At 35.9% G+C, this 23,638-nt stretch overlaps 2 protein-coding genes across 2 annotated transcripts; both read right to left on the reverse strand.

Annotated features, from left to right (window-relative positions):
- Positions 1-5,445: 5,445 nt before the first annotated feature.
- On the reverse strand, positions 5,446-15,622 carry Smp_103420 (hypothetical protein; the record flags this gene model as incomplete). The annotated part of the gene is made up of 5 exons (XM_018792753.1): positions 5,446-5,737; positions 6,732-6,772; positions 7,169-7,279; positions 11,807-11,903; positions 15,336-15,622. The coding sequence occupies 5 exons, from the start codon at positions 15,620-15,622 to the stop codon at positions 5,446-5,448; spliced, it is 828 nt and encodes a 275-aa protein (XP_018644472.1).
- A 6,976-nt stretch (positions 15,623-22,598) lies between these two features.
- Positions 22,599-23,009, reverse strand: Smp_154070 (hypothetical protein; the record flags this gene model as incomplete). The annotated part of the gene is made up of 1 exon (XM_018792755.1): positions 22,599-23,009. One exon carries the CDS (start codon positions 23,007-23,009, stop codon positions 22,599-22,601), a length of 411 nt encoding a protein of 136 aa, XP_018644276.1.
- Between the last annotated feature and the right edge of the window lie 629 nt (positions 23,010-23,638).

The following is a 23,638-nucleotide window of genomic DNA, read 5'->3' on the forward strand; positions in this document are numbered from 1 at the left end:
AGCCTCTGCATCAATATGCCTCAACATACACAAACGAAAAAGCAAGATCCTCAAATACAACACAGAGAACACCAACCCAATCACACTTGATGGAGAAACTCTGGAAGAGGTGGAAACATTCACGTACCTGGGGAGCATCGTTGATAAACAAGGAGGATCGGATGCAGATGTAAAGGCGAGGATTGGCAAAGCAAGGGCAGCATTTCTACAATTGAAGAACATATGGAACTCAAAACAACTCTCAACTAATTCCAAAGTCAGAATCTTTAATACGAACGTCAAGACAGTCCTACTGTATGGAGCTGAAACGTGGAGAACTACTACGACCATCATCAGGAAAGTACAAGTACTTATAAACAGTTGTCTACGCAAAATACTCAACATCCATTGGCCGGATACTATCAGCAACAGCGTTGTATGGGAGAGGACAAACCAGCTTCCAGTTGAAGAGGAAATTAGGAAAAGACGTTGGAAGTGGATCGGACATACATTAAGGAAATCACCAATGTGCATCACGACTCAATCCCTAACTTGGAATCCGGAAGGGAAGAGGAAAAGAGGAAGGCCAAAGAACACACTACGCCGGGAAATAGAAGCAGATATGAAAAAGATGAATAGCAACTGGAAAGAACTGGAAAGGAAGGCTCAGGACAGAGTTGGATGGAGAATGCTGGTGAGCGGCCTATGCTCCTCGACGAGGGGTGACAGGCGTAAGTAAGTAAGGAAGGAAGGAAGATGATGCATGGTGACGAATTCCATTCGATTGACTGTTCAACGATGATCCGAAGTGTCGAAATTTGACTAATGCATGACCTGTTGATCTAAGAGTAGGAAGTCTACTGAATCGTTCATCCGGATCAGCAACACTCTGTTGAAAACCTTTCCTGGTACTGACAGTAGTGTGATTCCTTTCTAGTTCTCACATTTGCTCAGATCTCTGTTCTTCGGTATCTTGATGAGGTGTCCTTCTGTCCAGTCCGTCGGCACTTGTTTATCCTCCCAAAAATTCCTGAGTAGAACGTGAAAAATGTTTGGGGTTACTTCTATGTCTGACTTTAAGTCTTCAGCCGGTATATTGTCAGGTCCTACTGTTTTCCCGCTCTTGATTTGTCTGATGGTCAACCTGATTTCTTCCATCGTTGGTGGAGTGACATCTATAAAAAGATCGACAAGTGGTGCTTCGACGTCTGATGGGTTCAGTGGAGCTGGTCCATTCAAGAGTTTCTCGAAATGTTCTACTCATCTCTTCCTCTGATCGTGAACCTCAGTGATTGTCTTGCCTTCCTTGTCTTTGACCGATCTCTCTGGTTTATTATATTTTCCTGCTAGTTTCTTCGTTGTGTCATAAAGCTGTCTCATATTTCCCTCTCTTGAAGCTTTTTCCACTGTCGTAGCTAGCTTTTCCACGTGTTTCTTCTTGTCGGCTCTAATCGTTATAACTTATGGCCTTGTGCCCTGTTAATGTATAACGTAATGATACCGTCAATCAGAGAACAATGATTTATTAACCACACCAATGACACAAAACCCGTACGAGCAGTCCAGAGTCCTTGTCGATCCTTTTTCCTGCCTAGCCCTGCCTGTTGAGTCCAGAACACCAACCTAAGACTCTGCGAGATGAATCATGTATTTCAAAGATACTGGGTTTATATACAAACTAAACAGACTTCATCATACAATAAAATGGAAAATAGCATTTGTACAAGATCTAGCGAAAAGTGGCTGTGAATAGTAGTTTCTAATTCTTTCAGTAGATCCTGTAAGGCTTGGTACCTGTGGTTGAGAGTAATGTTGAATTCGTTGAGTTTGTTAGTATATCGAAGGAAGGCTGTATTGAGCCTTTATAATGATTTTCCCCAGCTCTCCAGTGTTTCATCTCGGCCACAACCAGGTGGTGATCTAAAGCTATCTACCTGGTTGTTAGAATAGGTATCGGCCTCATGACTTCCGCAGAATCTTGGCTTTCATCATGAGATGTCACAATTCTTCCTTTAACTCAGAGAGCAGATTTTAAATCGTTCAAATTTTTGTTCTGGTTGGCGTTTCTTTAGCAAGGTCGATTTTGCGGGATGGGGTTGCCGACCCCATACCTAACCCTCCTCCTTTACCGGGGCTTGGGACCGGCAGTAACTCTAGAAGAGCTACAGGCGTTTTTTTCAAATACTAAAGGCGATACGAATCACAGAGATATTTTTATTGGTGTAGAATTTCCGACGTAAGCAGAATTCTCACAACAATTACAATCGATATGGCGATGTACCTTTCTGTCATTTCATATTACATGAAAGTCATCGAAATCCAAATGACTTTTATGTAACATAAGTGTATAGAATAAATAGTTACCCCCAGCAACACAAAAATCTCAAGCTATGGGACGGTTTGTTTCACAATATACTCTTTATCAAGTGGTATAGACACCATTTACGTTGTGGATGTGAATCCTATATGTTTGACTGATAAAAGGCTTTAACTCAATATATAGATGGTCGAGGAGTCTGATTCACGAGTTACTGAGTCCCGCTTATGAGAAAGAGCCCCGTTTTAGTCGTTTGACGACTGAACAGAAAAACAATACTTGCTCTTTATTAACTTCTAGAGCTGTAGTTTTTGTTGTCATCGATTTCGTGTATAAAAATTGTGGGGGGGGGAAACAATTACTAAAGATGTTTTCAACGTCCCGCAACAGTTATTTAAATAATCAAAACTTTTAGGCCAATGTAACTTATATCACTAAATTTACTTAGCAGGGGATTTGGGAACGTTAGCTGGATATATAATCGATTTGAGGGTGTGGCTGAGATGAACCGTGACCTAAACGGTGGTCTGGAATACTACTTATGGATTATCCATTAAGAAAGTCATAGCATGTTTTGTATATACTAATAAGTGTGAAGCATATTATATTTTCAAGGTTAATGAATCTTTTAATTTATGTGTTTATAAATCGGTAGTTCAAAGCAATAAGACAAGCAACTGGCCTTAAGTGTTATAAGCCTTCATTCAAATGGGGCTTTCCCAGTGAATCAGACAATGTATTGATCAAGGGTCAGCATTGTACTGGACTTTCCAGGTGCAAAGTCAATTATCACATAAGAATGACGAATAGATAGAATAATGAGAAAATTCCACTTTTTGCAAACTCAGCAGCCACTTAAGATGGTGATTGGGGTAGTTGAACGGAAACCTCGAATCAAAGTTTCGCACATCTTGGAAGGACTGATGCTCCCTGGCAAACTCGATCCCGTGTAGCCGAGCTTCACAGCCAGAGACGTTACCACGGAGCTATTCGGGCCTCAAATGACCCGTCGACTAACTCTAACTACCACTCTTAATCTCAAAATAGCGAACATAATATCGAGTCAGTAAGAATATTAACCACACTGAAACTCAATCTATTCAATCCGATTAGCTTTGAGAAGGACTTCATATATATGACATCAGTCACTACTCAGAGATCAATCAATTGTTAATTAGAAACCACTTGTCGTCATTGTTTAGTTAATTAGATATCCTTACATATACGGAGTTAAGCTTATTAATCAAATAAAGGGGATTATTATTTTATTCAGAGTATAATAATGCTGAATAATAACTAAGACTGGTATGGTTTTGATTAATAAAATTACACCGAATCATAATTCTCAGGGTTAAGATCTTTTATTCTCACGAAAATATATCTTCCGATATTTGGTATTAATAGATGTGAAAAGAATCTTCGAAATGATCTCAGGGACCAGTCTATACTAAATCCTTGTCCAACCACGTTCAAAATGTTGATTTTCTGTATGGTAAGAATACACAACGGGACGGATAAAATTAGCTCCCAATAATTTTAATTGATATCACAGCACGCTATCCTACTATTTTCTTTCAATACATACGTCGATGACATTAATTTAGTCACATGTACTTGTAGTTAAATAAAACACAAAAGTATTATTATTTTCGTATCCAAAAGCTTTGTGTTCACTGACTTCCTAAATATAATAGCGAACAGGAACACCCACCTCACTAGCAACATTCTGTTGACGTTCCATATTAAATGATCCACATTCTCATTAAACACAAATCGATTGTTGAACGTATTTGAACAAGCGTACAGTATAGACTTGTTTGAAGCTTTATTTATCTATGATCATTTAGGTTTTGATTATTGAGGAGATCCTTTACTCATATTCTATCGTCTCATGAATATATGTCATTTTCATTTAGTAATAATTACAGTTTAGTTACTTGAAAAATTCACTTTTCAAAACGACTGAACTGACTGAGATAATTTTTCGGAATTGATCTACAGCTTGTACAATCCCATAAAACCCACTAGTTGTTCATAGGATTTAACTATTCAGACTGCATTAAAAACGGTGGGTTTTGGTCTAAAGGTGGCTATCAGATTGATCTGAATCACATAATCAGAAAGTGGGACTAATCCAATTATATGAGTAATTTTAAAAAAATAATCAAAAGCGTATACATTTATAAATTTAACTCCTCACCATTCTCCTCGCAGGAAACATGGATTAATCAAAATAGTAAAGACTTTCAAACTTGTTCAAAGCAAAGAAGAATGACTGCATGATATGACAAATCTTCCGTCAAGAACTGAAAAATAACTTGTGAAAACTCGTGGAAATCCAAGAGTCTCTGAAAAGTTTGTCATTAGTGTAACCAGGGTGCTCAGCTACGGAATGTTTACTAGAGCATTTTTGTATTATTCAGTGAATATTTTTCTCAACAAACTCTGAACAAGGACGAAAAATACTGGATTTCTTTAGGCTGTTTAGTGTCAGTAACTCTCAAAATAAGTGTTATGGATGTGTGTGCAGTCTGTTTATAGTTCGGGTTATATTAGGAATTTACTGGTAAATTTGGATAGACTGCTTTTAAATACCAATCGAATCTCGTGATTATATTTAGCACTATCTTGTACAAATTAATTAGGAAGGTATCAATGAAATCCTTGTGGGACATTAAACTAGTATACATATTTAGAAAATGTTTACTGAAGGGGGTAATTAAATATTCAAAACTCAGACTGAGATCAGTTTACGGTGAAGAAAATATGACAGAATATACTACTCAGAATATTTTGGGTGAGGGTGTACATAGTGACCTGTCTGATTAAAATGAGTCCCTCATGGCATTTCTCAATCAAACTAATAACCAAAAAACTCTTGTTCTGCATCTTCAAATAATTTAAGATATCCCTAGTGAAGTTACAATGTTTTGCTAGTTCAGCAAGAAGAACATTTTATTTAAAACCTTTGCATTTAGCTTTCGGTTGATAGAAAGTCGTCCGTTAAGAATCTTAAAAACCATTTAGTTTGAAATTGTTGAAATAAATATATCATCTTAAATGAATGGAAGAAAATAAATTGAATAAAGGTAGCCAAGCACTTTCTGTTTTCATCTGTTACATGAAATTAGTAAACGGTACTTGTTAAATTACTGATTGCTTGAATTTCGATCAAGAATATAAAACAAATAACCACGTGCATAATTAAAACTGACCTTATGTCTTTGACCCAAATCCGCCTTTATTTGTTGGATTTCTTTTTCATGTTGTTTGTTAGCTTGTTTCAAGGCAACTTCTAAATTGCTCCTAAGAGTATCCATTTCAGCCCTTTGTTTAGATGCAGTCAATGTCAATCTTTCACGTTCATCAGAAATCTCATCTAGCAATCTACGTCGATGAGCTTCCAAAGAACTACGTTCTTCTGCTAAAGTTTGATTTAATCTAAAATTAAGAGAAATTCTATATTTTAGAATCTTTAAGATGAATAAAACTTAATAACATAAAGAAAGAAACTAATGAAGATGACTAAATAATTTTACTGTTTAAGTTAAACTATTACTGATAACAAATACGTGCTTCTAGAAGATGTAGGTCGGCTGAAAATGGCCTTAAAGCCTTGTTTCAGTTCATCGTTACGTACCGGTAAAAATGGAGTCGATATTGGAATAACATCATAGAACAGTGGGGTGTTATAAGCAATAAGAGATTGAGCTATTACAAGGAATAACTTGACAATGCTGTTGAACACTTTCGTAGATTAAATTAAATAAATAGGGTTACCGACAAAATTGATAAAACAATCTCTTCATCAAGCTGCCCTTATGAGGACCGTACTATAGCGTGGACAAAATTAACAATTCATTAAAGTAAACTTAAGTTAACATATTTCGATTTTTTTATTATTGTAGATGAAAGTGGGGGAGTAATGTCCGTTTATAGTATATTTTTAAATTGCAATCCAGGCGGTTATGTATCATCAGATAGTGCATAACAGATAGCTAACTAATAAAGAATCGAATATCTGGCACTTTTCTCGTGACTGAAACTCATGAAAGATCTATAGGTATAGAATGAGTTCCAGACTCAATGGTACAAATGAGAAAATAAATCTTTAAGTAAAATCGTATATCAATAATGCTGAAATCCTCCGGCTATGTAGGCAGTAATTTTCTATAAATTATAGACTATAACTCGATCGAAAATTACTAGCTTATCAACTTCCTGACCAATTCCATCAAATGAATTCAGAGAATACAGACTTTCTGGTTTGGTGTCATCAAATGTCAGTAATTGTTGATTGAGAACCCTGAATCAGACAGTTACAAAGTGATTAAAGAAGCGCAAATGAACTAGCCATGAAAGGAGCTTGAGCATCCACATCATGTCTCAACTATACCAAAACCTATTTGTAGGTATACTAAATTAATAAACTTACGATTGTAGTTTGCCACCTATTAAAACTCTAAATAAAACATCCTTTTTAGGTAGAAAATTTAGAAATCTCAGTTTTTTTAGTTTGTGTAACAAAATATCGCATAATTCACATAAACAGAAAATCTGCAGGAACTTTTGGAGATGGATCTGTAATTTGTTTTTTACATTTGAGCTAGATGCTTAGTGATAGTTCTTGCTTAAAATGAGTTCTCAACATAAATTCACAAAATGACCGTCCATTACTTCCAGGTTTTTAATGGTTGCCCAACTTTGATCGATTTGCGACTTCAATAAGAAAGTATTAGTAATTACAAAAAGGCTATCTAACTACCGTTGTTCAACAAGTTCTCTTTCTCTAGAGCAGGCTTCATCTTTTTCTTTTATCAATGTCTGCTTTAGTTCTTCAATGTGACTCATATAAGCTTGATAGGCGCGTACATCAGCTGCTTGAATTTGTTCAGCGCATGACTGACGCAAAGTTGCCATTTCAGCCTTGTGATTTGCGATCATTTGGGCTATTTCATTTTCCATCCCACGAATAGTAACTTCCTATTAAACCAAAATGAAATTAATACATAAAATATCAAGATAAGACCATTTTCCTTATATCAAATATGATCGAATCCAATTATGCTCAAATTCTCATATGACTTTGTTCATCACTTTTCCTTTATAATCTATGTTGTGTATAATAACAAAATGCAAATGATTTATAAATTAACTCTATGGACACTTATGTAAATAAACTCTCTTCATGATAAAGGGTTTATTGTATTAGTGGACGTTTCCAAAAAGTTATCCTTCACTTTATAAAGGAAACGCGAACGTCTATGAACAAGTTGGAATTATTTAAATTTCAATCGCTGAGACTATTTCAAATATAATTTTTTCACATATAATGAACATGTGTTCAGTTTAATTAAAAAGTGAAGAAAATGATCTAAGGAATTATTTTCCCGTAGGAAATAAAGCAAGTCCCCCGGTTGTCTAAAAAAATAGGTGTTAGTGGGATATAGATTGGATTAAGCATGTTTTATGCATGATGGTGTTGCTGCGCGCTGATTGGTTAATTTTAAACCGATCAGCCCGGGCATATTATTGCAGAAAAATCTATAAGCTTCTTATGCATATACTATAAATATATGAACGATATTTAAACCATTGATTGCTGTTCACATACCATTATTATTTTGAATACAATTTCATTCCTGTTCAACGTGTTCTGATTTTGGGGTCTTGTCGAGTGTCATCGTATAAGAATACTAAGCAATAGGAATAGCTGGGTCGTTTATATAGCAAAAAATACAAATATAACAGTGGCGACGGGGAAAAAGGAAAATTCATTCAATATGCCTATATCAGATGACCAGCTCAGCCGAATACTACAGCAACAGCAAGCACAACTTGACGCACAAATGCGCCTGTTAGAATCTTTGACGCAACAGCTTAACATACACTACTCGAGTTCACATGCTACTACAAGTACTTCTTCTTGTGATGCAGTTGCCAGCAGCATCCCAGAATTCTATCATGACCCCGAATGTGGCAATACATTTCTCACGTGGTTCAAGCGTTGGGAAGACACATTTAGAATAGAGTTCTGTAATCAAGACGACGCATGGAAGACTCGACTGTTGATGCGCAAGTTGGGAAGTCATGAACATGCACGCTATGCCGATCATATATTATCAAAGTTACCTCGAGAGCTCAGTTTCGAGGAGACAGTATCTCAGCTGTCAGAAATATTCGGTGAATCTTCCTCATTGTTTAGTATTCGCTACCAGTGTCTTAATTTGGTGAAACGAGAAACCGATGAATATGGTGTTCTAGCAGACATCATCAACAGAGAATGTGAAAAGTTTAAGTTACGCTCGTTGACAGAAGATCAATTTAAATGCCTTATATTCTTCAAAGCTCTCCAGTCACCACAAGATGCTGAGATTAGAACCAGACTTCTAACTCGTTTGGATCAAGATCCTAACATCACACTCAGAACGTTAACAGATGAGTGTAAGCGGCTACAGAACATCAGACACGACAATCAGTTGATTGAACAGGTAAATCCTAATTTAACCTGCAGTAGTGTCAATGCTATTACGAGGTTAAAAGTTCAGAAACCGAAAACAAGTGGTAGCAAACCAACGACTGCATGTTGGTTATGTGGTGATTGGCATTATGTACGATTCTGCCCATTCAAGAAACATAAATGTCAGATGTGTAACAAACGTGGGCATAAAGAAGGTCATTGTCCTCCAAATCGTACGTCCCAGCCTAAGCAGAAGCACAAACGTCCTCGACACATAAAGTCAGCCGAATCTAAATCACTTTCTCTGGTAGCAGCCTTTCAAACAGACTATGACATTCGGAGAAAGTATGTTACGATCCAGATTAATGGTATAGCGGTTCGTCTTCAAATTGACACAGCATCTGATATTACTCTAGTGTCTAGAGAGACTTATAACTTGCTGGGAAAACCGCTAATGAAGCCATCCAAGAAAACGGCTAAAAACGTATCTGGAGGTGTACTGAAGCTAGTTGGTGAATTACAATGTGAATTTTCCTTCAATGGAAATAGCTGTAAAGGAGTATGCTGTCTAACAGAACGACCAAACCTTGATCTACTTGGTCTAGATATACTAGAAAAGCTTGGATTAATGGATATACCCATTAACAGCGTGTGTAACGTGTCGTGTCCATCATTAGACACCACCTCATATGCAAAAAAGACAGGTAAAAAGGTTCCAGAAATACGGAGTGTAGCAGCAGCGACAATTCGAAACACTCCAGTGTCGTCAGGTGAAGTCAGAAAAGACTTTTCAGCATTTTGTCAGCAGAACGGAATCAGGCACATCAGAACACCTCCATTCCATCCGCAATCGAATGGTCAGGTAGAACGTTTTGTTGGTACGTTCAAAAATGCTCTAAAAAAATCAAGAGGGGAGGGGGACACCAAAGAGATCTTAGAGAGGTTCTTGTTTATACACCGTTCGACACCGAACCCTCAGACAACAAATGGAGTCTCCCCAGCGGAAGCGTTACTTGGCAGAAAAATACGTACACATTTTGACAGCATTCGTCCGACTCCAGCTCTTAAGCCGCAACGAAACGTGATGATGGAGAAACAGTACAATAGTCATCATGGGGCACAAAAACGATTGTTCAGTGTGGGTCAAAAGGTACTTGCTATGGACTATCGAGGAAAACATCCTACATGGATAGCTGGTCAGATCGTGCATAAAAAAGGAAATGTGGTTTACGAGGTGTCCGTTGGTTCAGAAATCTGGGTGCGTCACGCTAACCAACTGAAATCAACCTCGATCTCCAACAACGAAACGCAGCATAGATTACCTCTTGATGTTCTGCTAGACACCTTTGAGATCAAAACACCTGAAACAGACAGGACAGTCAAGGTGCAAACGAAGGATGATACAACGTCCTTATTACCTAGAAGATGGACTAACCGGAAGCGCAAACCAGTAAAGCGGTTACAGTTGGACCCTAACACCAGATCCTACGAATCTGCTCAAGGGGGAGGTGTTAGTGGGATATAGATTGGATTAAGCATGTTTTATGCATGATGGTGTTGCTGCGCGCTGATTGGTTAATTTTAAACCGATCAGCCCGGGCATATTATTGCAGAAAAATCTATAAGCTTCTTATGCATATACTATAAATATATGAACGATATTTAAACCATTGATTGCTGTTCACATACCATTATTATTTTGAATACAATTTCATTCCTGTTCAACGTGTTCTGATTTTGGGGTCTTGTCGAGTGTCATCGTATAAGAATACTAAGCAATAGGAATAGCTGGGTCGTTTACATAGCAAAAAGATACAAATTTAACAATAGGCCAAAATACAAATTAACATTGGCATGCAAGACCATAAAAACTGTTGACATAGATTTTTAGTGGCTCATTATATGACTCCAGTTGGATCGTATGATGATTGTTATCAAAAATATACATGCCACCAATCCTCGTATACAACTATCGACTTAACCGTGTTAGTAAATAACGGAATTAAATAAGTCAAATACGAGAATGAAGTTTGAATACGTATATTTCGTACACTCATTAATCTGAAAAGACAATCAGGAAACTAAGAGAAGGAAGCGTAGAGGAGAGAGTGAAGCGAAACGAAATGACACGCCGTGGATAAGGCGAGTTAGCTAACTCATATTGATCAAGGGTGACTCAACATTTATATTCAGACAAAATAAGTTACAGACACTTAATAAATAAGATAAGTAATTAGCTAATAAGTGACAAGGCCTGTCGAGAAGCTAAACTAACCTATGTGGGCTTGATATAGTACCAGCTACTATAAGGCGTTTTGAATTTTTATTAGCCGATTTCCGACCATCTCAGTATCATGAATCAGGACATCCATTTTTTAATGGTAGTTTCTTTTCATGCATAACTAAGTGTAAATACATTCAATTAATTTTACATTCATATCAAATATCAAATTTTAGGCACCAATATGGATAGCCATTGAATAACTTGTCAGTACTGCAGATGTAAATAAATAACAGAGTTTAACTAAAATTCCCTGATCTTTCAGTCAAATAGTTCTTATAAGACACTGATCATGTATGTGTAGAATTAGAGAAAATAAAGAAAACGGGAAACTATATTAAATGAGCTATTTCTTGAAAAAAATATGTGATAGCTGTCAACCAAAAAACAACTGCTTATTTATTCGGACACATGAAAGACGCTTTGCATTTATTCTCTACCAACTTAAAGCACCACATCAAATTGTATACAGGTTATATTCTACAGGCTTTCCTCTTTGTATGCTTCTAAAATGAAGTGGACAATTATCTGGAGTGTTAATAAGACGTTTTAGTGATCAAATACCAAAATTCAAAGAACACTCAATCATCATCGGCAAACACGCATCAGCATTACCCTAATATATTCACAATGAATGCTATCTCTATTCGCTTTCCATACACTTAAAACAGTACTGTGAAATACTTCTATACTATTGTAGGTAATGTAACATAACGCGATGTATAACGGCAGCTAAATGCAATAAAGGTTATACTAAAAAACTACTCACTTTAAAATGTTTTGCTTTTTCTGTTTCCCACTTTTCTCGACGTAGCTTTTCCGCAGCTAAATGTTTGGCCTCTACTTTTCGCATCTCAACTTTGTGTCTATTTAAAAGATAACCGAAAACACTACTTATGTGAACTTTATTGGCTGTAACCGATAATTTTAGCCCTTCTAAAACAGTATTCGTTAATAAAGCTTCTACAGATTATTATATTCGGTGAATTAAGTATATACAATTCTTTTATTAACAGTCAACTATAGGCAACAAGGAGATCTATTCTAGTTTTATATTTTCAAAGCTTTCCTTTCGTTCAAACATCGCTGAGAAATTCATGATTTGATGAATGAATATCTAGTTTGGGTTACGGATAAAAAATTAGGACAAATTTGCTATCTATACATTGAGATTTTGATTGTAATCACACTAGTAAGGTCGATAGAATTACCTAAGTTAGTGAAGCATTCAATGATTAACTTTGCACCTAGTTTTTGACCAAAACATTTTGGCAATTATGCATCTTCAGCTATTTGGACTGTACCATAATCATATCCTATACTGCGCTAAACCTGTTTATTTCTATGTAGCTGTATTTATCGAAATTCCAGAAACGTTGGTAAGAATAATTTGTTCATTAGTTTATAGTGTGGTTTTCCATTCCTTACAATTCAAATTTTATCCTATATAACATCTGTTATTACTCCCGTAACGTTTGTTAAGCAACTGGATTTGATAACTTTAAATACTCTTAAATATATATTTATGAACCAAACTACTTCATACTTGTATTACGTATCTAATCGTAAATCGAATCACTAAGGGCTATTATGTAAAAATCCTATAAACAACTTCACATAGTTCCGAACTCAGTGATTCGTTGGATCCCGAAAGGGGAAGTGTAGCGTCTTCGAAAAATAGTTGAGTTTTAGGATACTCATAAAAACACGCTAAAAATCATTCTGTTGAGTCTAATTCTATCTTCAACGTGAAATGGTGTTTTCACATGTTTTCAAACTTTTCATATGTCGTTTCCTATTGGTTAATATTCACGGTCGTCGTAACTGTATAAATATGCATTATCTGTAAATTATATTCATTCTTCTTCTGACCCCATAAACAATTCTCAGCTAACAGTTTGTGTTTTGATATATTGGAGGTTGGGGAACAGTAATGAGGTCGTACTAGGATATATGGAGTTTATCAATCGGAAGAATTTGGAGTAGTCACATCGCGGTCCACAATATTGGGTCAAATAGTTTCATGTTGGATAGATAACCTTAGTATCACAAAATTTCACAAGATCACAAATTGAAGTTCAACTCTTCATGAATTATAAGGAAATTTAACAACTTAATGAAGATACTTTAACATGGACTAGGTACAGTAGTATTAAACATTAAAGTTGAAAGTACTTATAAGTTGAAACCTGTCTGAATAGCAAGATTTAAACGAATGTTTAATTTAGACACGAATGTACTACGGAGTGTCCTTGAAGTAAAAAAGTGTTCGTTTTATTAAGTAAACTATAGGCTTTAGCTGTTTGAGTAAAAGATATTAAACTTTTTCAATAGAGCCTGGTTTTAAAAATTTCAATGAACACGGTACTGAAAAAGTACTTTGTGTTGTGAACTGACTATACAGGTAATTGATTTCTTTCTAGTTGACTGAAAAGTTAGATTCACGAAATGAGGACTAGACAAAACTTCCACTAGTCTTTGTGAAGATTATAAGCAAGTTTTAATTTTAAAACGATTGCTCCTCTTAATAATATTTTTATTCGCGTTGCTCAGTGCTCCTTTGTTTCTACATCAATCATTATCTGTTCTCGTTCTCTTGTCTTTGATCGTCTTAGCCTTTCGCCGCCAAGCATTTCACTTTCAACTGATGATACTTGCTATTTATGTCTGTCGACATCAATAACACACATCACAATATGAAAAATACCCAGTTTTATAACAAATAACATGCTGCGTATCATGATGAGCATGGTTAACGTTAATTTAATACAAAAATATCGTGAATATCATTTATCACACGGTTATTTTTGTACTTTTCATATTGAAGATTTTTTTATCCCATCTAGAAACTTTTTTCAGCCCGTTTCGTCCAATGAAATGATTGGTTTTAAAATGGTTATTATTTGCTATTACCTTCCGAAAAGTAATATAAAATGTGAATATTCCTCGAGTGATCACCTTTTCTCCAAAGGTAAACAAATTACAAAGTATAAGATGTATTGTCTCGAGCGTTCCAGTAGCTTGAAGAGTTAAGGAGCTCTATCAAAAATTATGAACGGGCGACATACTGACATTGCAGGGTCCGTGACTCTCATTTACATAAGAATCAGACGGATGCCTCAAACACTATTGACATTATCCGCAGCACCTGAGCCTCATATCGAAACCTCCACTTCGATAAATGAAGAATCGAACTGTTAAATAGAACCAACTATCGAACGAAAGTGGATTTGTATGCAACACTAAGTCATGAAGAAGGTGATGTTGTTTCAATAACCTCGGAAGAATTCAATGACAGGGACAACAGCATAGACGAAGATGTTCATGCCAACAGACTGTGTGACGCATGCCATCTTACTCAGCCACCACGTAAAACTGTTAAAGGAAGAACTTGGATTATTTGTCGCTGCAACGATATATTTCATTTGTTTTGTGGTTCGGACGCACAACACCGATTACCTGGATTCCATTGTCTATTATGTGGCGCAATTAAGGAATTGTAATGGAACTGTGGTGTTTGTATGAACTAATAATTCCTTTGTACTTGATGACTGCCTTATTTCAAATTCTAAATACAATAAGTTCTTTCGTGCACATCTAGTACTTCTTGGTTAAATTCCGTTATTTCTGGGATTCCTAGTTTGTACCATAATTCAAATACTCCTAATTATCACAGGAACACATGGACTTACGGAAACTTGACATCACAGACACAATGGTATGTTCATATTTCAGTTGCTAACTGAGAATCTAACATTTTTTCACTTTTTTATGAGTTGATGGTTGAGGAAATATGGGAACGGGGGTATGGAAAACCATGGAAGAGAAATGATTGTTGAGTTGGAACAAAGAGACCGATAGAAAGCCGTTTTTAAGGCCACGCATAATTTCATTTAGATCTTTATTTTTTAGTTTGTTACAAATTGTATCGATAAATTACTGTCATTCTCATTTCATATGCGTTTTCTGTATTTTGGATGACAGTTCAGCCGTGATTGCGTGTAAAGTTAATTGTCCATGAACTAGTTTTACACTTGCATCCGTTCAGTTTCGTAGTTTTATGATAACCAAATTGAGATCGTTCTTATATGATCAAAACAAAATCGTTAGGCAAAATTCTATGATTACGAGTAACCGACTACACTTTACCAATGACATTTTTAAGATTAATACATAGTGACAGTTGTATGGCCAGTAGTTTAGGCTACTGAGTCAAAATTTGATTTTGCCTTTTTATCCCATCATATCAGTAATCATCCTAACCAAATAACAATAAAGATCACCTGCTACTAACTAACCTTTCTTCAAGTGCTTTAATTTTTTCGTTCGTTTTCTTTGTCACTGTCTTTAGTTCTTCTAAAAGTTCTTCACATTTTGTATGAAGCAATTTTTTCTCTTCAATTAATTCATCAATTAGTTTGTAATTTCGGTTAATTGTGCATTCATAATCAGCTTTAATTGATTCTACTCTTCGATCACCATCTCGTTGTGTGTCTTCTGACTGCCTCAAAAACAGTTCTCTTTGATGCTCTATAATTCTCTGTAAGCGTTTTATTTGACCTTCTTTCTCTTCAAGTTCCAACATCAAACATTCATTGTCAGTAGTGATACATCCATCATCGCTTTGAATTATCCGCTAAAAAGTATGCATTTAAATTAGAAAAACTAGATAAATGGAAATAGGTGCCTTGACAAAATTTATCCTTCGGTAGGCCAAACCTCTTTTTTAAAGATAAGAGTTGTGTAACAAATGATATAGTAATTAATCTAGTCTTGGATTATCATAATATAATTTTTGAGTTGTATGAACAGAATTCACGGTAAATTAAAACTCATTCAAACCCCAGGATAACCTATTCCAAACTTATAGCCATTTTTAACTCCGCCTGTAGCCCTTCTAGGGTTACTACCGGTCCCCAGTACAAAGAAAGAAAAAAAGTTAGGTATGGAGTCAGCAACCCGGTTCTGTAGAGTTAAACCTTGTTAAAAGCGATAACCAGTAAAAATCATTTTAAACATTAAAACTTTGCCCCAAAAAGTAAACAGTATTGATTTAGAAGAGTTATGATGTCACATGGTGAGGGCTGAAAATCTTAGGAAATCACGAGTCCGATGGCCCTTCTAACAACCAGAGCACTAATGAAGACAAGCACACGAGAGGTGCTGCTGTACCCTGGCAACGAAGAAGAAAATGTTTCAATCACTCGAGGAGTTGTTCTGATGCCGTCCAAAGAAGCACGTAAAACACATATAGGATGGGAATATCATGGATCCGGAATCATCAAAGCATCCTTCAAAGCAAAGATGTGGGGGATCGCAATGAATGTTATCCAATGTTGTTCATCCACCAATGATAGTAATGACGACGGATAAAGATCAGTTTTATAAGACGCTGAAATCGATCATAGCGAAGTACTCAGGAAAGGAACTGACCATCCTGATGGGAGACCTAAATACTAAGGTAGGGATGGACAACAACGGGTATGAAGATATCATGGGACGACATGGACTAACTGAGAAAAAGGAATAAGAATGGTGAGTGGTTTGCAATTTATGTGCGTTCGACAAAACGGTTATATAAAGCAATTAGTCCCTTTGATAAATTTCGATAATGTAATAAGAAGACGAAGATTATCAGAACTATGTGATATATTAGCGCAATACATTTCGAACAATCTGATCACACATATACTTGTTAAGAACATTTATATATAAAAATAAAAGGTCAACTAGACTGGTAATAAGGTTAAGAAATAGACAAGGATAATAATGATAAAATAATGTGAAAACAACTTGACACCTAATCACTCTGGATAATAAGCATTTATTACCAGGGTAGGTTTAAGGTGAGAACAAACTGTTTTTGAATACACAAAGGGGGTTTGAATTTTCGTATGGCTAAGGCTTCAATAAACCTCAGTATACGCCCTTTTACACTTTTAAACAACACAACAAAAGCTGAGTTAAGATCAATCTTATGACCTGTTTCGATTATATGTTTAGCAACAGAGGATGATGGATGTTTATCCTCTACTCTTATTGGGTCATTCGACTGTATTTGTTTTTGCAACCATTTCGGTACATGTTCACCCACCCTAATTATCAGATCACGATTGCTCCTCCCTATGTATGTGTGACCACACACACATTTAAATTGGTAAACGCAGTGGGATGTGACACAATCGTTTTCATGTCGTCTAGGCTTTGAATGAAGCATGGACCTTGTTCTTTCTTTGATCATGACCTTTGCTGCACAATATGTTTTGTTGATGACTGATTTAAGCCTTTGTTTCAGTAAAAGGCTATTTGAATCACCTCTAAATGGTAAGGTGATGTAAACAGGCTTTTTCTCTACCAAGGCTACAGCAGGTCTCGCTGTGCCCATAACTTTCCATCTATTGATAAATTTAGGTGGATAACCATTCCCGATTAATGTCATGGTTAACAACTTAACATCGTTATCAATAGCGTCGTTTGTGCAAATACGACGAAGCCTGTTAAAAAGGCACTTTACCAAACCACGTTTGTATTGCACAGGGCAATAACTATAGTAACTAAGATATTGACCCGTCCACGTCGGTTTTCGAAAAATGGATCGTTTTATTGAGCCATCTTCTCGTCTGCTTAGAAGTACATCTAGGAAGGGGAGTTGGTCGTTCTTCTCCTCTTCGCATGAAAGACTGATATGGTTTTGGATAGTGTTAAATTTATTCAATAGGCAGTTTATGTCTTCCATTCTTTCGCCAATTACTAAGATATCGTCCACATATCTCTTATAAAGTGACATGTTTTCGATTAAGTCTTCAGATAAATTTTCCACATGTGCCATAAACACATCTGCTAGTAATGGCCCTAACGGGCTACCCATAGCAACCCCATCAATCTGGCGAAAGTATTCGCCTTCAAAATTGAATTGAACTTTATCAGTACATAAAAGTAGTAACTCTTTAAGAATTTTTAAGGGAATAGGTAAATTAAGGTTGTTTGAAAATATATAGTCACATAAAATGTCAATAGTCTTTTTTAAAGGTACATTTGTGAATAAGGAATTCACGTCAAATGAGCACATAGTTTTTCTTTTGATATTAATGTCACCTAAAAGATCGACCAGTTCAAAAGAATCCTTTAGAGAATACTTACATAAACGTCGTCGAATAGGATCCAATAATTTTGTTAGCCATTTGGCTAGGTTATGTGTGGGTGATCGGCACATTGATAAAATTGGACGTAAAGGAATATTTAATTTATGAATTTTGGGTAGTCCATATAAATGAGGATACTCAGAGCCCATAGGTTTTAAGAAATTAAATTCCTCTTTATCAATAACATTCATGTGTAACAATTTTTCCAGGTATGAATTTACTCTTCCCTCTAGTTTGTTAATACCTCCGAATTCAACATCAGGCATGAATTTACTTTCATCACTGAGGATGGATAACATCTTATCCTTATATTCACATTTGTTCATGATAACCACGCCTGATCCTTTATCAGGCTTCAACAAGACAATATCAGTGTTTGTTCGTAGTTCTTTTAGTGATTTAAAATGTTGAGAAGTTAATATGCTTCTCTGCTTAGGTCCAGCATTATGAAATTGGTGTGCTATATCCACCAGTTTAGCTTTACACCAGCTTTGATTACTTAAAGACGTAGGGGTTAGAGTACTCAGTTGGTCATATAGATTTTCAAATTGGGCATTTATTTCCAATTCAGACATTTGCGTTATAGGTACGGAGAAATTAAAACCAAGAGAAAGTGCTTCCTTTTCATTAGCAGATAACAGAATGGAAGATAAATTAGTGACATACTTATCAGGATTAATTGGGAATTAATTAATATGATTAGTATTAATGCACGATATTTCGAGCTTTTCTCGGATCCTTTCCTTTGTCTTCAAAATGACCGTACTGCAAAAGTTGATGAATTTAATATGGCATATTATAGATATTTCTGTTAATATAGGCAATGCTTGAGTGTGCAATTCGATTAAATTGATCAATTTATCTTGGCAATTATCTATATATGATTTGGACAGTCGAACGAGATTTGAAATATTCGGTTGCAATTTACTTGAACGTAAATTCTTATATAGTTGATTTGGGAATATGTGACTCGACAAACAAGATTTATAAAAGTTCAGTTTCGCGCGTTCCGATACAATTTTACATTTAAGGTTGACAAGTTCATCTAACCTCTTGATAGTATATGCAGGGAGTCTTCTTTTAAGAAATTTAAAGCAATTAGTCCCTTTGATAAATTTCGATAATGTAATAAGAAGACGAAGATTATCAGAACTATGTGATATATTAGCGCAATACATTTCGAACAATCTGATCACACATATACTTGTTAAGAACATTTATATATAAAAATAAAAGGTCAACTAGACTGGTAATAAGGTTAAGAAATAGACAAGGATAATAATGATAAAATAATGTGAAAACAACTTGACACCTAATCACTCTGGATAATAAGCATTTATTACCAGGGTAGGTTTAAGGAGAGAACAAACTGTTTTTGAATACACAAAGGGGGTTTGAATTTTCGTATGGCTAAGGCTTCAATAAACCTCAGTATACGCCCTTTTACACTTTTAAACAACACAACAAAAGCTGAGTTGCTAAACATATAATTGAAACAGGTCATAAGATTGATCTTAACTCAGCTTTTGTTGTGTTGTTTAAAAGTGTAAAAGGGCGTATACTGAGGTTTATTGAAGCCTTAGCCATACGAAAATTCAAACCCTCTTTGTGTATTCAAAAACAGTTTGTTCTCTCCTTAAACCTACCCTGGTAATAAATGCTTATTATCCAGAGTGATTAGGTGTCAAGTTGTTTTCACATTATTTTATCATTATTATCCTTGTCTATTTCTTAACCTTATTACCAGTCTAGTTGACCTTTTATTTTTATATATAAATGTTCTTAACAAGTATATGTGTGATCAGATTGTTCGAAATGTATTGCGCTAATATATCACATAGTTCTGATAATCTTCGTCTTCTTATTGCATTATCGAAAACGGTTATATTTGAAACCATATTCCCCCATAAACGCGTTCACAAAGCTACATGGGTCTCACCAGATCACAATACAGAGAACAATATCGATCATATTTGCATCACTGAAAAATTCGGAAGACCCTTGGATGAAGTGAAAACAAAGGGAGGAACTGACATCGCTTTATATCGCCACCTGGTGGTTGCCAAGATGAAATTGAAGCTACAGCAGCACTGAACAACTGTAGAAAAAACATTACATAAGTTTGTTACAGCCTTCCTTCGAGATACTGAGGAACTCAACGAATTCAAGATAGCTCTCTGCAGCAGGTTCAAAGCCTTACAAGATCTAATCGAAGAAGAGGAAACTACCATGGAGAATAACTGGTGATAGATTAAAAAACAATAACTTCAAAATGTCCGAAGGTACTGGACCGCAAAAAGCACTGTCATGAAGAATGGATCTTCATTGACATACTGGTGCAAGATTGAAGAAAAGATAGACAAGAAGATAGCAATAAACAAAAGCCAAACAAGAGTAGAGAAAGCCAAGACACACGCCGAACACACCGAAATAAACTAGCGAGTAGATAGGACCATTAGAGCTGACAAGCAGAAATATATGAAAGGCCTAGCAATGACATCAGAAGAAACTTCAAGAGATAACTATATGGTACAAAGAAGAAACTAGATGGACAGTAAAGTAAACTAGAGCGACCAGTCAGAAAAAAAATAGGGAAGACCAACCACTGAGATTCAACAGCAATAGGACAAGTGAGCAGAACACTTTGAAGAACTCTAGAATAGACCAACTCTACTGAACTCACTTGACATTGAAGCAGCACCTATGAACCTTCCTATAGATTTCGCCCAACCGACAATCGAATAAATCAGTATGGTCATCAGAAAAACTAAGAGTATCAAAGCATAAGAACTAGAAAACTTATCAGCTGAAGCACAGAATTCAGACATGGAAGTAACTGCCAAAATGTCCCACATTCTATTCAGAAAAACTTGGAAGGAAGGACAAGTACCGACAGAATAGAAAGAAGGATACCTCACCAAGATACTGAAGAAAGGAGATCTGAGCAAATATGAGAACTACAAAGGCATCACACTGTTGCCAGTACCAGTAAACGTTTCAACAGAGTGTTGTCGAACTGAATGAGAAACTCCACATCGAGATCAACAGGTTGAATTCTGTAAAGACCGGTCATGTACAGACCAAATAGCAACAATATGGATCATTGTTGATCAATCAATAGGATGGGATGCGTCACTATACATCAGCTTCCTTAACTATGAGAAGGCATTCGGCAAATTGGATGGGAGAACATTGCGGAACCTTCTTTGACACTATGGTGTACCTGAGAATATCGTCAACATCATGTGGAATTCATGCGACCGGCTGCACTACAAAGTGGTGAATGGAGAACAGCTGACAGATCCATTCCAACTCAAGACCAATGCCAGACAAGGCTGCTTATTCTCACGATTCCTCTTTCTTTTAGTGAATGACTGACTGGGTTATGAAGACCTACATATCTCGGGGGAAGCACAGAATACAATGGACAGCTTGGATATAGCTAGAAAATTTGAACTCCGCAGATGATGTAGGTCTTCTATCTCACACACAACAACGAAAGTAGGTGAAGACAGTCAATGTTGTAGCAATCTCTAAAGCAGTAGGTCTCAACTTTCAAAATGGTGAAAGCAAGGTCCTGAAAGACAACACAGCGAGTACCGACCAAATCACACTTGATGGAAAAGCTCTGGAAGAGATGGATGTCTTTAAGTAGCTGAACAGCAACATTGAGGAATAAAAGGGATCTGATGCAGATTTGAAGGCACTGATTGACAATGCAAGCGTAATACTCTTGCAACTGAAGACCATTTGGAACTAAAAACGACTGTCAGACAACACCAAGGTAAGATTCTTCAATACAAACGTCAAGACACTTATGCTGTACGGAGCTGATTCTTAGGGAATTACTATAACTACCATCAAAATAGTATAGGTAATTATAAAAAGTTGTCTACGCAAAATACTCAAGGTCCATTTACCGTATACAATCAGCAATAACATCCTATAACAGGGAACAAACAAGCTTCTAGCTGGAGAGGAAATTGAGAAAAGACGCTTTAAGTTGATAGGACGCACACTACAGGAAGCGCCAAACTGCATCACACAGTAAGCACTGAATTGAAACCCTCAAGGCGGGAGGAAAAGAGGAAGATCGAAGAACACATGGTGCCGGGGATTGGATGCAGACATCAAAAGAATCAATAGAGCTTGGGAACAACTGTAAAGGAAAGCTCAGGACAGAGTTGGTTGGTAAATCATGGTCAGCGGCCTATGTTTTACGAGGGTTGACAGGAGTAATTCAAGCGAAGTTATTACCGTTTTTAGATAAAGAACTCATATAAATAGTAAAGTGAAGTTTTAGCACCATATTTACTCTCAATTCAGTTTCTTCACACACATCCGATGGAAGATGTTACTCAGGTCAGGCTATATTTAGTAAATACATTTTGAATATGACTGTCAAAATACAAATAGCCACTAAATTACCTTCATTTCATCCTTCAGTGATACACTTTCATAAAGATTTTGTGTACTATATCCCACATGATTTTTGTAGGATAATTTACTTTCAGCATTTGTTCCAACAGAATTTGCATGCAGCAAATGAGCACTTGATAGATTCATAGGGCTTTTAAAGCAGCTAGATTGTAAAGATCTAGAAGTTGTTTGATTTTCTACAGAAGATGGTCTTTGTGATGTAGAAGAGCTTCGACTCTTAGAAATTTTTGTGTGTTGATTAGTACCAGTATCACCGCCATTTGATTCTGGAAGATTATGACATACATTATTATGATTTGACTGGATGAAAGTAGTCAATTTTTCTCGACATTGAGATATAGATTGATCGAGTTCTTTTTGGGCCTTTAGCCGTGAACAAACCCGCTCCATATGTCTACCGAAAAAAAACCATTGAGATAACTTTGTAACTTACATAAATATGATGACAGTTACATAGTGACTATAGTACTATGAAAAAATTAATTATTATGAAAAACTATGAGAATTTCTAGTGTTTTATTACAGTGATCAACTACATGAATAATTCGTTATGTTTTGCAGTGATTATTTAGAAGATGCTGTAAAACCTTTCAAAGACTTGAGGTTATTTATCATTTTGAAATGGAAAATGTGAGTCGAGTATTTTGAATCCGAAACTTTACCCTTTCTATGATGACGATAAAAGATGTGAAAAGTACGCCGCTAGTAAGCACGCCTATGGTGATATTATGACGGATTCAGACTGTGATAATATTGAAGCGAATTTCCAAACGCTTCTAATCCTTTGTGATTTTATAAACATGATCACAGCTTTTAATTAATTATTCTTTTCTATTATTAAGTAAGTAGAATTCCTGCCAGATATTGAGTAAACCTATTTCTCCAGAAAATTATTCATGGTTATTTAGAAGAACTAGGAATTTCATTTACGACCTTCACTAGTTTTGCATACATTCTAAATGATAGTTAAAATAACATTTAACTTAGTGGAAATTGTCGTAATCAAATAGTTGAATTCA

This window comes from Schistosoma mansoni (assembly GCF_000237925.1).
Source record: "Schistosoma mansoni, WGS project CABG00000000 data, supercontig 0129, strain Puerto Rico, whole genome shotgun sequence".
NCBI classification, from domain to species: domain Eukaryota; kingdom Metazoa; phylum Platyhelminthes; class Trematoda; order Strigeidida; family Schistosomatidae; genus Schistosoma; species Schistosoma mansoni.